Source organism: Metarhizium acridum (assembly GCF_019434415.1).
Source record: "Metarhizium acridum strain ARSEF 324 chromosome Unknown scaffold_1, whole genome shotgun sequence".
In the NCBI taxonomy this organism is placed as follows: Eukaryota; Fungi; Ascomycota; class Sordariomycetes; order Hypocreales; family Clavicipitaceae; genus Metarhizium; species Metarhizium acridum.
Window position 1 is genome coordinate 3,525,050 of NW_027094015.1, and position 16,763 is coordinate 3,541,812.

General features: G+C 47.5%; 5 protein-coding genes across 6 annotated transcripts; 3 read left to right on the forward strand and 2 right to left on the reverse strand.

Moving 5' to 3' along the window:
* Window positions 1-228: 228 nt before the first annotated feature.
* On the forward strand, window positions 229-6,992 carry FKS1_1 (1,3-beta-D-glucan synthase). The gene is made up of 3 exons (XM_007809837.2): window positions 229-853; window positions 918-6,218; window positions 6,280-6,992. Exons 1-3 carry the CDS (start codon window positions 678-680, stop codon window positions 6,617-6,619), a joined length of 5,817 nt encoding a protein of 1,938 aa, XP_007808028.1. The 5' UTR covers window positions 229-677; the 3' UTR covers window positions 6,620-6,992.
* A 277-nt stretch (window positions 6,993-7,269) lies between these two features.
* Window positions 7,270-10,227, forward strand: LCB1_1 (serine palmitoyltransferase component). The gene is made up of 4 exons (XM_007809838.2): window positions 7,270-7,825; window positions 7,941-8,041; window positions 8,203-9,208; window positions 9,317-10,227. Exons 1-4 carry the CDS (start codon window positions 7,418-7,420, stop codon window positions 9,527-9,529), a joined length of 1,728 nt encoding a protein of 575 aa, XP_007808029.2. The 5' UTR covers window positions 7,270-7,417; the 3' UTR covers window positions 9,530-10,227.
* A 295-nt stretch (window positions 10,228-10,522) lies between these two features.
* RBD2_1 (putative rhomboid protease) lies at window positions 10,523-12,454 on the reverse strand. Of its 2 annotated transcripts, XM_066116504.1 has the most exons (5): window positions 12,023-12,454; window positions 11,821-11,958; window positions 11,679-11,760; window positions 11,431-11,618; window positions 10,523-11,364 (listed from the first exon to the last, which is right to left on the reverse strand). In XM_066116504.1, the coding sequence occupies exons 1-5, from the start codon at window positions 12,198-12,200 to the stop codon at window positions 11,156-11,158; spliced, it is 795 nt and encodes a 264-aa protein (XP_065978386.1). In that variant the 5' UTR covers window positions 12,201-12,454; the 3' UTR covers window positions 10,523-11,155. The 2 variants fall into 2 exon arrangements, with proteins under 2 accessions (XP_065978386.1, XP_065978387.1); XM_066116505.1 differs by having other exon boundaries at window positions 10,523-11,618.
* Window positions 12,455-12,596: 142 nt separating this feature from the next.
* GAA1_1 (Glycosyl phosphatidyl inositol protein transamidase complex subunit) lies at window positions 12,597-14,862 on the forward strand (the record flags this gene model as incomplete). Its single annotated transcript, XM_066116506.1, has 4 exons — window positions 12,597-12,715; window positions 12,802-13,355; window positions 13,424-14,283; window positions 14,374-14,862. Exons 3-4 carry the CDS (start codon window positions 13,456-13,458, stop codon window positions 14,860-14,862), a joined length of 1,317 nt encoding a protein of 438 aa, XP_065978388.1. The 5' UTR covers window positions 12,597-12,715; window positions 12,802-13,355; window positions 13,424-13,455.
* Window positions 14,863-15,104: 242 nt separating this feature from the next.
* Window positions 15,105-16,620, reverse strand: RPN9_1 (26S proteasome regulatory subunit; the record flags this gene model as incomplete). Its single annotated transcript, XM_007809840.2, has 3 exons — window positions 16,097-16,620; window positions 15,805-16,040; window positions 15,105-15,749 (listed from the first exon to the last, which is right to left on the reverse strand). Exons 1-3 carry the CDS (start codon window positions 16,362-16,364, stop codon window positions 15,105-15,107), a joined length of 1,149 nt encoding a protein of 382 aa, XP_007808031.2. The 5' UTR covers window positions 16,365-16,620.
* Between the last annotated feature and the right edge of the window lie 143 nt (window positions 16,621-16,763).

A 16,763-nucleotide genomic window follows, 5' to 3' on the forward strand; every position in this document is an offset into this window, starting at 1 on the left:
AGGTACCTATACTTACTAACTACCTCAATAATATCGCAATCCCCACCTTTGGACAAGTTTATCATAGTACATACACTGCACTTTTGTATGGTGTGTACAATGAACCACTTTCCTCTGCCCCTTCCACTAAGTCCTTCCAAGGTTTTTTGCGCTGTCCTTGATGTTCAAAGTGGACAGGGAAACGCCATTCTTGAGCAGTCTCATCCAGTCCACAAGTGTCAGCCACCCGGTTGGTCGCCCGTCCGCCCACCCAGTCTCCCTCCCTATCCGAATTGTTTGTCAAACTTGTCTCCTATACCTCCCTGACTCGGCTTTACCCTCTCTATCCTTCCACTCTTCAACCCACGTTCAACGGGAGCATTACGCTGACCGTTCTCGCGAATCTGCAGAGGCTTAGCCTACTGATTTCTCTCGCTCTCCTTGCACAGTCTATCGCTCGTTGATGTTTTTGTATTCGTCTATATTCCACATTCTCACGCTCATTTGAACCAGTGGTGCCAGTAACAGCACTTCGACGCTCACTCAACGCTCGATTCCAACACACGTATAACGTCCTCTTAGACTGTCGGGCCGGTCTCGTACCTCCACACTATCCATCTCACGTCGATCGCCTCCTGCGTTCAATTTTCGAAACATCACATGGATTGTTTTGCGTAGATTGACCACTTTGGGCAACAATGTCGGGCTATCCAGGTGGTCACAACGACCATTATGATGATGGCTATGGCCATCACGGCAGCAACGCTCAAGGGAATGCGGACTCGTATTATCAGGACGATCAGTACTATGACAATGGTTATGATGCACGTGGGGGTCATGGAGGCCAAAACGGAGACGGGTATTATGACGAATCGTAAGACACTCGGACGACACGCTGGCAGCTTACATATCTCACACTAACTATTCCCCTCCAACAGTGGCTACTACAATGCCGATCCGAATAACCCTTATCATCAAGATGGTGGTTACTACGACGGGCATGACCAGTATCAAGATGAATATTACAACGGCCAAGGTGGTTACTACGAGCAGGATTACAATCAAGGCTATGGTGGCCACGGCGGCCGCCATGGGTCTGAGGAAGATTCTGAGACATTCAGCGACTTCACAATGAGGTCGGATATGGCTCGCGCTGCTGAAATGGACTACTACGGTCGCGGGGACGAACGTCATAACAGTTATGGCGATGGCCACCGGGGTTATCGACCACCTTCCTCACAAATTTCATATGGTGCAAATCGCTCATCTGGTGCATCAACTCCCAATTATGGAATGGACTATGGCAATGTGCTTCCCGCTGGTCAACGCTCCCGGGAACCATATCCTGCCTGGACATCTGACGCTCAAATCCCATTGTCCAAGGAAGAAATTGAGGACATCTTCTTGGACCTCACCGGCAAATTTGGCTTCCAGCGTGATAGCATGAGGAACATGTACGACCACCTTATGACTCTGCTTGACTCCCGCGCTTCTCGCATGACGCCCAACCAAGCCTTGCTCTCCCTTCACGCTGATTATATCGGCGGCGACAATGCCAATTATCGCAAATGGTACTTTGCGGCTCACCTTGATTTAGACGATGCTGTTGGTTTTGCCAACAGGTCAACAAAGGGCTTACGCCGCAAGGCCAAGAATAAGAAGAAGAAGAATGCTGACGAAAATGTCAACGAAGCCGATGCGCTTCAAGATCTGGAAGGTGACGATAGCCTGGAAGCGGCTGAATTTCGCTGGAAGACTCGAATGAACCGCATGTCACAACATGATCGTGTCAGACAGATTGCTCTGTACCTCCTCTGCTGGGGCGAAGCCAACCAAGTGCGATTCATGCCGGAGTGCTTGTGTTTCATCTTCAAGTGTGCAGATGACTATCTTAATTCCCCTGCCTGTCAAGCCCTTGTTGAACCAGTGGATGAGTTTACTTACCTGAACAATATCATCACGCCACTCTATCAATATGTTCGCGATCAGGGATATGAGATTCTTGATGGTGTTTACGTGCGCCGCGAACGTGATCACAAGCATATAATTGGATATGATGATTGCAATCAGTTGTTCTGGTATCCAGAAGGCATTGAGCGCATTGTATTACAAGACAAAAGCAAGCTGGTAGATGTTCCGCCGGCAGAGCGTTATATGAAGCTGAAAGAGATCAACTGGAAGAAATGCTTTTTTAAAACGTACAAGGAGTCGAGATCCTGGTTTCACCTTCTCGTCAACTTCAACCGAATTTGGATCATTCATCTCACAATGTTTTGGTTTTATACAGCGCACAACGCCCCGTCGCTTCTTGTGGGCAAGGATTATCAGCAGCAGCTGAATCAACAGCCAGCCGGATCCCGACACCTCGCTGCGGTCTCTATTGGCGGAGGCATAGCATCACTCATTCAGGTTTTGGCTACACTTGCTGAATGGGCATATGTCCCCCGCCGATGGGCTGGCGCACAGCATTTGACCAAGCGCCTTCTTTTCTTGCTCCTCATCTTCATCATCAATGTTGCCCCTGCGATCAAGGTTCTTTTCATGCCCACCAAGCTAAAACAATCAGGCGATGTGGATATTGACTACATCATTGGTATTGTCAACTTCATTATCGCAGTGATTACCTTCCTGTTCTTCTCAGTCATGCCTCTGGGTGGTCTGTTTGGTAGTTACCTGACAAAGAATTCGCGGCAATATGTGGCAAGCCAAACGTTCACAGCCAGCTGGCCACGTCTGAAAGGAAATGACATGGCAATGTCCTTCGGCCTGTGGTTAACCGTGTTCGGAGCCAAGTTCGGAGAGTCATACGTATACCTCACACTCTCCTTCCGGGACGTTATCCGCTACTTGTCAATCTTCAAGCCCATATGCATAGGTGACAGTATCCTGCAGACGTACCTGTGCTCCAACCACACGTATATTCTGTTGGCTCTCATGGCGTTTACGGATCTGATCTTTTTCTTCCTGGACACATATCTCTTCTATGTTCTTTTGAACACGATTTTCTCCATTGCCCGATCTTTTTATATCGGCTCATCAATTTGGACACCTTGGAGAAATATCTTCTCTCGTTTGCCCAAGCGTATTTACTCCAAAGTTTTGGCAACGACGGACATGGAGATCAAGTATAAGCCAAAAGTCCTGATTTCACAAGTCTGGAACGCTATTGTCATTTCAATGTATCGTGAGCATCTGCTAGCGATAGATCATGTACAGAAACTGCTGTATCATCAGGTGCCTTCTGAACAGGAGGGTAAAAGGACGTTGCGAGCTCCTACATTCTTCGTCTCGCAAGAAGATCATTCCTTCAAGACAGAGTTCTTCCCCAGCCAAAGCGAAGCCGAACGCCGAATCTCCTTCTTCGCGCAATCGCTATCGACTCCTATTCCTGAGCCACTTCCTGTTGATAATATGCCAACGTTTACAGTTATGATTCCCCACTATAGCGAGAAGATTCTTCTCTCTCTTCGTGAAATTATTCGCGAGGATGAGCCATATTCCCGCGTCACACTGTTAGAGTACCTCAAGCAGCTGCACCCTCATGAATGGGACTGTTTCGTGAAGGATACCAAGATTCTCGCAGACGAAACCGCGCAAATGAATGGCGACCCAGAAAAGGATGAAAAAGATACAGCGAAGAGCAAAATTGATGACCTCCCCTTTTACTGTATTGGGTTCAAATCATCCGCTCCTGAGTATACCCTGCGAACTCGCATCTGGGCCTCACTTCGCTCGCAGACGCTGTACCGTACCATTTCCGGTTTCATGAACTACAGTCGAGCCATTAAGCTGCTTTACCGAGTAGAAAACCCGGAAGTTGTGCAAATGTTTGGCGGAAATTCGGACAAGTTGGAACGAGAACTGGAGCGAATGGCTCGGCGAAAGTTCAAAATTGTCGTTTCAATGCAACGTTACTCAAAATTTAAAAAGGAAGAGATGGAGAACGCAGAGTTCCTGCTTCGGGCTTACCCTGATCTTCAAATCGCGTACCTGGACGAGGAACCCCCTTTGGCAGAAGGTGATGAGCCAAGACTTTATTCGGCTCTCATCGATGGCCATTCTGAGATTATGGAGAACGGCATGAGACGACCCAAATTTAGAATTCAACTTTCAGGCAATCCTGTCTTGGGCGATGGCAAATCTGACAACCAAAACCACTCTTTGATTTTCTATCGGGGTGAATATATCCAACTTATCGATGCTAACCAAGACAACTATCTGGAAGAGTGCCTTAAAATTCGCAGTGTTCTTGCCGAATTTGAAGAAATGAAAACGGATAATACATCACCGTACACACCCGGGGTCAAGAACGAGATCAGAACTCCAGTTGCCATTCTTGGTGCCAGAGAGTATATTTTCTCAGAGAACATCGGTATTCTTGGTGATGTAGCCGCTGGAAAGGAGCAAACATTTGGTACGCTTTTTGCGCGAACCTTGGCGCAGATTGGAGGCAAGCTTCACTACGGCCATCCTGATTTTCTCAATGGCATCTTCATGACTACCCGCGGAGGTGTGTCCAAAGCACAAAAGGGTTTACACTTGAACGAAGATATCTTTGCTGGAATGAACGCTATACTTCGTGGTGGACGGATCAAGCACTGCGAGTACTATCAGTGTGGAAAGGGCCGTGATCTTGGTTTCGGTTCCATCCTGAATTTCACAACAAAGATTGGAACAGGTATGGGCGAACAGATGCTCTCGCGCGAGTACTACTATCTGGGAACACAATTGCCGTTGGACAGATTTTTGTCCTTCTACTATGCCCATCCCGGTTTTCACGTCAACAATATGTTTATCATGCTCTCCGTACAGCTGTTCATGTTGTGTCTGGTCAACTTTGGTGCCTTGAGGCATGAGACAATTCCTTGCGACTACAATCCTGACAAACCCCCTACTGACCCGCTGTACCCTACTGGCTGTGCCAACACAGACGCCGTGATGCAGTGGGTACAACGCAGTATCTTCTCCATCTTTTTTGTGTTTTTCCTATCCTTTGTTCCTCTAATTGTTCAGGAACTTACGGAACGCGGTGTTTGGCGTGCCTTGGTCCGCTTCTTGAAGCAATTCTTCTCTCTGTCTCCATTTTTTGAAGTGTTTGTGTGCCAGATTTACGCGAACTCTGTGCAGCAGGACCTTTCGTTTGGTGGCGCTCGATATATTGGTACTGGGCGAGGTTTTGCTACTGCCCGTATCCCTTTTGGGGTACTCTACTCCCGTTTCGCTGGGCCCTCAATCTACTTCGGCGCCAGATTATTGATGATGTTGCTTTTTGCTACAGTAACTGCCTGGCAGGCAGCGTTGACATACTTCTGGATCACGCTCTTGGGTCTCACAATTTCTCCATTCTTGTACAATCCGCACCAATTCGCATGGAACGACTTTTTCATTGATTATCGCGACTTCCTTCGCTGGCTCTCTAGAGGCAACTCAAGGAGCCATGGGCAATCTTGGATTGCCTTTTGCCGCCTGTCGCGCACAAGGATCACGGGATATAAGCGCAAGGCTCTTGGTGAAGCATCGGCAAAACTATCTGCTGACGTCCCACGTGCTGCTATCGCCAACATTTTCTTCACTGAAATTTTAACGCCTTTATTGCAAGTTGTCTGGACCTTGATACCGTACTTATTTATCAATGCGCAGACCGGCGTTGAACAGTCCAATAATCAGGATATCAGCAACGTGGATGAATATTTGAAACCTACTGCGAGTCTTATTCGAGTACTGGCTGTTGCCTTAGCACCCATCGGTATTAATGCTGGCGTACTTGCGGCAATGTTTGGAATGGCTTGCTGTATGGGTCCCGTATTGAGCATGTGCTGCAAAAAATTCGGCAGTGTACTTGCAGCTATTGCGCACGCCATGGCGGCTATTATTATGCTCATCATGTTTGAAGGCATGTTTTTTTTGGAAGGCTTGAATTTTGCTCGAACACTGGCTGGGATGATAGCTGTGATTTCTATCCAGCGATTCATTTTCAAGCTGATCGTAGCGATTGCTCTGACCCGAGAGATGAAGACCGACCAGTCTAACATTGCATTTTGGACGGGTAAATGGTACTCCATGGGCTGGCACTCGTTGTCGCAACCAGGCCGCGAGTTCCTTTGCAAAATCACAGAACTCAGCATGTTTGCAGCCGACTTTATCCTAGGGCATTGGCTGCTTTTTATGATGCTGCCGGTAATTCTAGTTCCACAGGTGGACAAGCTTCACTCTATGATGCTCTTCTGGTTGAAACCAAGGTACGTTTCTTCTCATCCTTAATGATTACTTCTATTGAAGAAAGGCCTAATTATATTGTAGTCAGCAAATTCGACCACCCATTTATTCTATGAAACAGTCTAAATTGCGTCGTCGACGAGTAACTCGATACGCCATTCTCTACTTCGTTTTATTGGTTGTATTTGTTGGACTCATTGTTGGACCGGTCGTCTTGAAAAAGGCAAATGTGTTGACAACCGACAACTTTAAGAAGTGGTACACCAGTCTTCAGCCTGGTAAAATGCGTCTCATGCAACCCAACTTCCTGAACAACAAGAACACACATCAAAGCTCAGAGACTGGCACAGCCAACCCAACCTACTCATACCCGTCCAACTACGGCCCTTCGTCAGAGTCCGGCTCGGCACAAACGACATCCTAGGTGAACTGACTCTTCCGAGTATGTACAATACGAAGCCGATCTGATAATGACGCAAATCTGTGTCGGGATTTGTGGGTAGCGAAACATGCGAGTTGCGGCGACTCAAGGGCAGTGCGTTGTGATGTTAATGTCTTTTTATTTTGCCCTGTACGTGTTCATGTTTATAGAATGCATGGAAGACAGCTGTCAGTGTGAAGGTATTGGCTCAGTTTGCGTTTTCCTTTCCAGTTTCACGGGGACAGATCATTTACTGGTTGCTTTGTTTTAGCCGAGCTACAATTGTAAAGCTACTAAAAAAAAAAATACGAAGATGATTGTTGCGATTTAGTTATTTAGACATTGGGATAATGAAAGCAAGTGATTGGTTGATTGATTGTGAAGATAATTTCGCGTAATTATGGCTCTCAACATGTGATCCTGGTCCAAAAGACACAGCTGAACCTATTCATGCGCATCCTGCTCTTCCTGTTGTACCTTGTACCTGAACATTCTTGATGTGCGGACGAATTCTTGATAGTTGGTCTGCGTCACCATAGCCTGCGAGGCGAATTGCCTTGTCTGGTGGCCTGCTAACTTAATTAGTGGTGACTGATTCGCAGCGCTCACGGCCTCCGCTGAGGTGCTGGTTGGCCTCGCATGAAAATCAAGCAGGAAATTCGAACGAACAGGAACAGAACCCCGGATCCTAGAGAACCTGACTCTCTATGCACTTGGTGGTTCACACAGTCTCGCAAGGCCGCTTGGCCCCAAGAAGGCAACCCAGCTACTAGCTGTACAGGCTGCCGTCCCTGACACTGAATGTCTCGTTCAAATTCGGAACCCACTTTAATGATTTCCCCCTGCGGCTCTTCTCCTCCCATGCCTAACCGCTTGAGTGTAGAGATTGTACCAAAATCATTCTTGCATATACCCGACCTCGCATCTTCACGGCTTACAGGACGTCGTAACGTGGCAGCATTATCAAAAGCTAGCTTCATGGAGATCGAAGCATTGCACAACCAGCTCAGCCGTGTGCTGCAGCAGACGACTTCAGCACTCCAAAAAGTGCCCGGCTCCGCTGTCCTTGTTCGGTACATCCGATCAAGCTACCAGAACGACCCCGTGCGATCCGCCATTGAACTGGTACTGATTCTATTCTTCATTCGCTATCTGCTGTCGCCATCGTATTCGACCCATAAGCAAAATTTCGTCAAGCTCAGAGAAGATGTAAGTTTTTCTGGCTGTCTCACCGTCTTCTCGGCATATCTTTGCCCTTGATTGAATGGACCTCCAGGGTGGTAGTGACACCTGGGTTCGTCACTGACTTTGCAATCGCCTCCAGGAGATTGATGAATTGATTGATGATTGGGCCCCAGAGCCACTTGTTGCTGAGCAGACAGTGTTCGAAGAGGCCGAGAGCGACAAGCTCCCTGTAATCGTTGGGTATGTCGTAGACCGTTCTTAACTGGCCGTCCGAGTCAAACTTGCCCATCAGAAGGCGGTTACATTTAGCAGAGCCTCCCCCGCCCTTTTTCGCTACAAACATTCATGAACCTTGGAAGAACTACGAGATGGTCTGCTGACACTACTTATTTGTTATTCAGTTCCACAGGTCCAAAAGTCAAACTGTTAAACGGTCGAACGGTTACGAATCTAGCATCATATAACTTTTACAATTTCAATGCAAATGAACAAATCAAGGAAAAGGCCATCCAGACCCTGCGAACTTACGGTGTCGGGCCTTGTGGCCCTCCGCAGTTCTATGGCACTCAGGATGTTCATGTCAAGGCCGAGGCTGATATTGCAAACTATCTTGGTACCGAAGGCTGCATTGTTTATGCACAATCGTTCTCTACTGTGTCGAGTGTTATCCCTGCCTTTTGCAAGCGTGGCGACGTTATAATTGCCGATGAAGCCGTGAATTATTCGATTCGAAAGGGCCTACAGGCTTCCCGAAGTAACATCAAATGGTTCAAGCACGGTCAGATGAATGACTTAGAGCGGGTTATGAAAGCAGTCGCTCTTGAGCAGGCTAAGGGAAAGAGGCTTACGCGGCGATTTATCGTCACAGAAGGCCTTTTCGAGACCAGTGGAGATGTAACAGACCTTCCGAGTCTCGTGGAACTAAAAGAGAGATATAAATTCCGCATCATCCTTGACGAAACCTGGTCCTTTGGAGTTCTCGGGCGAACGGGTCGTGGCCTGACCGAATTCCAAAATGTTGACCCGCAACAGGTTGATATGATTGTTGGCTCTCTCTCTGGACCTTTGTGTGCTGGCGGCGGGTTCTGCGCTGGGGCTAAAGACGTTGTCGAACACCAGCGCATTACATCTTCCGCTTACACCTACTCAGCTGCCTTGCCAGCCATGCTAGCTATGACAGCGAGCGAGACAGTCAACCTCCTTCAATCTAATCCGGATATCCTCAGCCAATGTCGGGAGAATATCAAAGTCATGAAGTTGCAGTTAGACCCGCGAAGCGACTGGGTTGTCTGTACTAGTGCATTGGAAAACCCAATTATGTTACTCGTGCTGAAGCCAGAAGTTATCAAGGCCAAAAGACTGAGTATTGAAGATCAAGAACGGATCTTTCTAGAATGTGCCGACGAGGTAAGACATGACCAGGTAATACTGTACAAAACAAGTGTTTAGGCAGAACAGTTACTGAACCCAAAACCAATTATTTCGCTTCTACCGTTCACTGACCCATACATCTAGTGCTTAACCAACGGAGTTCTTGTTGCCAGGCTAAAGACAAGGCCGTATGCGCATGCTATCAAAGCTCGGGACAGCTGTTGGATTGCGCAACCTGCCTTGAAGATTTGCATCACGTCGGCACTTTCCAAGAAGGATATCGAAAAGTCGGGCGCAACAATACGACATGCCATCACCAAAATCATGACACGCAAAATAAGCGGCAAGACTGGCTAGTGGCGCGACTAACACTCAGCCAATTGTTTCGAAACTACTTTTCTGGTTGGCCAGCAAGCTACCTCACAATGACGACAGCCAAATTTGCCAGGGCATGTATGAGCGATTAGCATGATCATCTGCATTTCGCCAACATTCTTTCGTTGCACTGAAACGCCAAGGCGTTGGACCCGTAAACATCAAGGGTGGACTACGATGGTTAATACTGGTCTAAAATTATGTCCCATGATGTAACTAACATTAATTGACAGAGAATATATAACTCATAGAGAAGTCTGATAACCCTGTATTTCTTACTTGCTATTGTACTGAGTTTGCTCTCATTTTCGTCATCAGGACGTGCGGGCTTGTAAGTGCGATAACAGTGTGTAGCTGTGTTCGTTTTTGGCGAATAGAAGAATGTTGAGTTGGCTGGAGACAGTCTGTATCCCTGGATATTTTGGTTTGGCTTGACGAATGAATCATCCACAAAATTATTCTTTTAACAAGCTCTCGCTTTACCATCACCAGGCTCTTCAACCGTTCGTATGATGCTGTTCTCTGTGAAACCGTTCCTTTCTCAAGACTGAGAAAACTTACCGATATATTACCCTTCTCGTCTGCCTGGCTTCGAACGGTAATCAATGTGCACCAACTAACTAATCACCTTTGGTGGTGAGGGCTTTGCTAGCTGAACCCATCTAAAGTGGGGCGGGCACGATTACATTGTTTGGGTGAACGGATGCGGTCTCGCAGTCACATGACATGCTGTGATACAGACACATTGAACTAATTATGCAAAGCCCTATAATATTTCTTCAGGAGACAGAGCCGTTAGCTATCAACAGTTGTGTGTCTGTAGCCATGGAAATAACACCGCTGCATCTAGAGATTAGAATTTGGGCTTAATACTCGAGTTTTCATTGGTCATTGACAATCGATTCCTGAACGCCACAAACTATTTGATGCCGTCTTCACGGAGCATAGTAGCCAATCATGGATTAGGAAGTGCAAGTGAATAAATAAAAACATTCTATGAACATAAATAAATACATGAAGAACTATGTACAGCTGCCTCAAGCTTGTATAACAAAACATAGGTATGTCAAGCTGCAGCACCGCATAGTGGTGAAGACGGTCATACCGCACGCTTAATCCATGTCTGTAATATTGCACCTGATCCACAGCTTGGTCGACAATTGACACAGAGCGTGTGTCTTTTAGCGTATCCTGTCCAACAAGTCCAAAAATATGCCGATAAGAAACCCATAAGCCACGAAGCTGTTGTCGGGCGCAGACATTAGCAGTGATGTACAGTCCGTGAACGGCGTCGAGCGCAATGTCCAATTCCTTTAACCTAAGAATTGCGTCGAGCGCTTGCGAAACATCATGGACGAGGCTGAGGATTCTTCTTCATGCTCCGCTGAAGTCAACATATTGTTGATGTTGAAGGGCGTGCCAGAGCCTGCTTAATCCGACGTACCATACAAGGACTATCTTACACAGAAACCAGTGTCCGGAACTCCATATTAGATGCATAAACCTTATCCCGCTGGCTTGTGCCCATCTCTCGCACGCAAATGTTGTACAGTGATTATCTCATCAGGGTCCACAGAGTTCATTACCTCGAGCAAGCCCAGCGGGCTGTCATGGACCAAGTCGCTGGGTACTTCCAAGCAACTCTGTTGCATTGCTGCCTCCTGATCGTGTCGTTGATGGCAAGACGCCAAAACGGCCGTATGTTTTTTGGTCAATGCTTACATAGTGCGGGAGAACAGCCAGTAAATTAAGCCGCGTTTCTATCCATCGCAACGCCCATTCTGGGGGAGCAATAAATTTGAGGTACCCAATACCGCCTGTGGAAAAATAGATATCGTTAGCCCATCATGGTCCCCAACTCGCGCAGGTCTCAGTTGTCATACATATGTAGCCTACGGCCACGCCACATAAGTGTCCCAAGAGGCTAGTATTCGGTATCAAGACGGCCACAACGAATATCATGAGTAGTGGCGTCGTCCATGTTGGGATATGATATGTGCCAATTACCAAGTGTGGATTGGAGCGGTATGTTCGAATGGCTTCCATGCCGAGAAGCAAGAATACCCATATACTAGGAAGTCTTGTTAGGCTCTCCCTGCTTGTACACGCTGTTTGTCAGGGTTGTTCTTACCTTGCTCCCATAACAGCATTGTTTGCTCTCAAAATTCCCACTTCGATGACAACGTACAGCAGAGCCGGAACTGTGGTTAAAGCTGCGGGGAGTCAGACAGCTTCACAGCCTTGCCAAATGGGAGAGGAGAGGGTATTCTTACGTCCAAAAAACAAAGCTATGCTAGTGAGCGTCCCGTATTCGTTTTCGAATCGTTCCATTAAAGGGGTCAGCGCGACCACATTGAGGACCGCGTGAACAACGCTCGAGTGAATCAGTGGAAAAGTCGACAATCGATATGCTATGCAAAGTGTTAGGCTCGGCTTCAGGCGCAAATGGCCAACACTTTTCAAGGAGAAAATTACCTGTTGCGAAAGTGACTTTGTCTGGTATTAACGAGCCCCATTGATGCAGATCCCACAGCGACGGAATGCTAAGTATCCAGAATACAAGTATGGCTATTATGATCGCTCGAGTAAATAAAGGCAGTCGGAAAATGTACGACCGAGCACGCAAGGTGCTGAAGCCTCGCATCGCGGGCATCGCCACGGTCCTCGAGTGATCTAGTACTAAAGATCGACGGTGTCGACAGCCGAGGGAAGAGTCCTTGAAGAATACTACCTGCAAATGCAGAGCAAAACAAGTCGAAAGTGAAAGCACGAGGAGGTAGACGCGCAGTGGTTTATCGTTCAACGTCCTGCCATGTCTCGGAATTGAGATACAAAACCGTTGCTCCCACTGGAGTACATGGAGCAATGCTATTCCGATCCGGGCAAGTAAGGGTCACGTTGCTTGATGATGGTCGCTTGGCTGTTTTCTTCTGGGAAAGGAGATGATGACACAGGGCATCCGAGTAGTGGCCCACTTAGCGAACCCCGGTATATGCAACCCGACCATATTCCCCAGGTAGTTACCTAGGAAGGTGAGCAAACGTTAACCATTGACCGTGATTGCTGCACATGCAACAGGGCCCTACGGCCGACTTGTTGCCAGTTCAAGAACAAGAGCTACCTGAGCGAGTCTTGTCGCACAGTCCACCGACATGTCGAGGTTGTTGTGTAAGTATCCTTTGATTCCCTCATACGTATTTGATCAATTGGGAGCACATCCCTAGCTTCTAACATGGATACATATCTGTCTTCAGCATCAGCGCTTTCCTTACGGCGGGATCCACGCATGCTCAAATTACCGCCATATCTCTCCCTGGTTTGTATCCTAGTTGGAGCTATCTGGCTCTTTTTGTTGCCGCTCGACAATTACTCCCGGCGCACCTATATCTCTGAGAATGCCTTGCTTCCGGGTCAGGTACATACATATTTTGGCGGCAGCGAACACAATATCTTCAGGGCATATAGACGGGAACTAGATACATTGGTTAATGAGAGCAACTACGAGTAAGTTGCAATCCAATTCAAGCAGAGAATGAATTGGCCAAGAATCTATGAACTTACTATCGAAGCATCAACAATCACCTTGAAGTCATTCTCGGTACCGCTGGTATTAAAGTCGGTAGACAGAACTATACCTACAATTCCGCAGGCAAAACGTACAGTGGCGAGAATGTATACGGGATTTTGCAAGCTCCCAGGGGGGATGCCACCGAGGCAATAGTTTTGGTGGCTGCTTGGAACAGCGTTAATGAAACATTCAATGGAAACGGCGTTGCTCTTGCCATCACCCTCGCCCGCTACTTCAAGCGTATGTTACTAGGTCTGACCCATTTAAGCAGAAACCATGACTGTTTACCGGGCTAAGAAATATCACAGGCTGGTCACTTTGGTCGAAAGACATCATAATTATGATACCTCCCGACAGTCGAACCGGGACTCAAGCTTGGGTGGACGCGTACCATGATGCGCACGACTCCAACAACGTTGCTTCATTGCCGCTGAAATCAGGTGCACTTCAGGGTGCAATCGCTATTGACTACGCCGTGGATCAAGGATTCGACGGTATTCACATCATTTACGATGGCACCAACGGGCAATTGCCCAACCTCGACCTTATAAACTCAATCGTCAATATCGGCGGGGGCCAAATGGGAATGCAGACGGCAATACAAGGCATGCACCATCATAATGATTCCTACCGAGACCGGCTTATGACGATGCTGCGGGGAATGTTGAAACAAGGCTTGGGCATCTGTGCCGGACCTCACAGCAGTTTTATACCGTATCATGTCGATGCCGTAACACTTCAACCGTATGGTGAAGGTTGGCACGATGAAATGGCCATGGGACGTGTTATAGAAGGCACATTCCGGAGCTTAAATAATTTGCTGGAGCATCTCCACCAAAGCTTCTTCTTTTACCTGCTTATGCAGAGGGATCGCTTTGTTAGCATTGGTACATATCTGCCGAGCGCTATGCTCCTTGCCGCTAACTTCACGATCATGGCTATTTTTCTGTGGGTAAAGAGTGGACAACCCGCTGCACAGGTCCAAATGCTGGTGGCAGCAGCCTCTGAGAAATCAGCTCCAGCAAAATCAAAATTCAGCCAAGCTCCGGAAAGCCCGTCTGCTATCAACTCTACCGAGCGAGATCTTTCTCTTCCTCTGGGGATTGTGGCAGGCTGTCATGCTGCATCTGTGATTCCTCTTTTCATCCTAAGCAATGTTCCTGCAACAGTATGTATACCGAAATATCCTTGCATTTCCGGACAAGCCACAAAAATCCTGTCGTTTTGTAGTTGTCACTGACGCTGAGCCAACAATTAGTTTCTACCAAGTTCATTGGTCATGTTTTGCATCTTCTCTGCCCTGCTTCCATTCATCATATCGTATCTTCTTCCTGTATACTTCACACAAAGGACGCAACACTTTCAGCTGACTAAGTCGCTGTCTCTGCTCGTCCTTGGAATGGCTTTAGCGACGCTGGCTACACTGAACTTCTCGTTGGCATTCTTGGTGGGCGTACTTGCCAGCCCATTAACGTTTATACAACCATGCAAGAACACTATTTCCAAATATTTTGTTGTTGCCTTGCTCAGTGCAGTGGCACCACCGGTGGTTGTGTATCCAGCAACTCATCTTGCCGGCTCATCTGTCGCTGAATTCTTGCAGCAGGCTAGTTTTGGGTGGAATGTATGGGCCGTGTATACGCCTGTTGTGATTTGGTGTATATGGTGGCCGGCCTGGCTAGTTGCGATGACGAATGTCCTCTCTGGGACTCCCGACGCTGAAACATTCTCGTCGGAGAAGAAATAAGCAATCTGCTCATCGGAATATTCACTAAGGAAATAGCATTGCCTTTATTAATGTACATTTTTTTTCTACCGTCTGAGATGTCTATATCTTACCATTGCTGGTGGTGGTAGATGAACGATGATGTAAAGAACTACGAATAGCCCCGCCTATGCCAGGATATGTCAGGACAAGTTCCACTGGTCCAAAACCCGTTTTAGAGTACATAGTCAACTTGATGCCTCATTCAGAAAATCAGTCGTGATTTAAGCAGCCCAAACATCTTTTCCGGCGGTCTCGATCCAGTTACCGAGCTGATTAACGTTGGAGTCCCAGTCGAGCAGACGTTGGCGCATGTTGCCTATTTGCTTCATGTCAAGCACCTTCGGCTGTACCCAAGTGATGTGCGCCACCTCATCCACTTGGTCAATTGTTCCCCGTAACAGACCAAGACTTAAAGCTTTCATGACCAAATGCTCAATCTCCTTCTGCTTGACCTTTGTCTCGTGTGAGATTGTAGAGAAGGTCATGGTACGATCGTGTGGAGGCCGTCGAAAGACGGCTTCGGTGAGCGCAGCAAGATAAATCTTTTGTCGTAGATGCGCTGAATGTTCATTGAGTAGCTTGTTAGATGCAATGTTGTCGGACAGAGCATCGAATGCTATAAGATCGCCCCGGTTAAACGCGAACAACAGCTCGCGGAGCCAAGAGTCGTCCTCGCTTTCGGCAAGGGAATCGAGAATCGGATGAAGCAAAAGCTCTCCGAAGTTATAGATGCTGCTTGACACCAAGGCTGCAACACTTAGATAGTAGGCTCGTCTGTGACGTTCCTCACTTGAGAGAGATGCCAAGTCGATGCAAGCGAGGTACAGAAGCGATGTACGATAGTAATTTGCAAAGTCCATTTTTCTCTACCAGACATCGTTAGTTAATGCTGGGATATTGCCACCTGAAAAAAAAGCATACCTGATAATAGTTTGCGTTAGCGTCATAGAATGCCGCGTGGACTACAGTCTCTACTGAGTCGAAGGTATCCAATATCTTCTCGGCAGCATCCAAGTCTCGTCGTGCATCGTCCAGTCTGTTGAGATTGAGCTTCACACGGGATACGGCCACAGACGCAAATACGAGAGCGTCTTGTGATGTATCGTTATCGAACTTTTTCACTACAGATAGTAAAAAGGATAAGCGTTCGTGGTCATCTTTTTGAAGTCGATTAGCCATAACATCCGTTCCCCAAGTTCCATTATGTATATACCTTGACACTGCGTCGCGGCTTTTAAGGCAAGGTCTACCAGCTTGAGCTGGTTAATTTTATCCGCAAACTTTAGGATGAACACCTTATGGAAGGCCAAACGCTGAGGTGCGCTTTTGGGGTGGTTGAAGAATTGCACGAGCGAGTCTGTGAGCTGGTGCCATAGCTTGCGCTCCCAGAATGTTTCGAAGTCAAGTATCAGGGGCTGCAGCTCTTCCGGTGCCTTGTCTCTTTGCTCCGCGAGGAAATCTGGGATCGATTCGACGGCCATGGTAACCGGGTCGGGTATTGATTGCACCTTTTCTATCCGAGCAGCAAACTGCTAGTCAGAACAGAAGATGTAACTTGGTTTAAGGTCCTAAATGCCAAGGTTTGTCTTTTTTTTTGTCACTTTCTTTCTGCGGCACCGGCGGCGATGCTAGCGACTGGCGCCAAAAGGAACAAGCAATGAAAGCTTGGTATCGCGGTGGAGGGTTGAAGAACGCAACAAGGCCTAGGTGTTGTGTCTCAAGGACGCGGCCACCAGGAGCCTAGAGCAAAGCATCTGAGCTGCTGGGAAGAACTAGGTGGGGCACAGTCCGCCAGCCAAGGAGTTAACCACATCTAGAGTACCCGTGACCTTACACGTGAGTGGTGCTCCCCCCAAATATCGATTCAACCGAGTAACTAT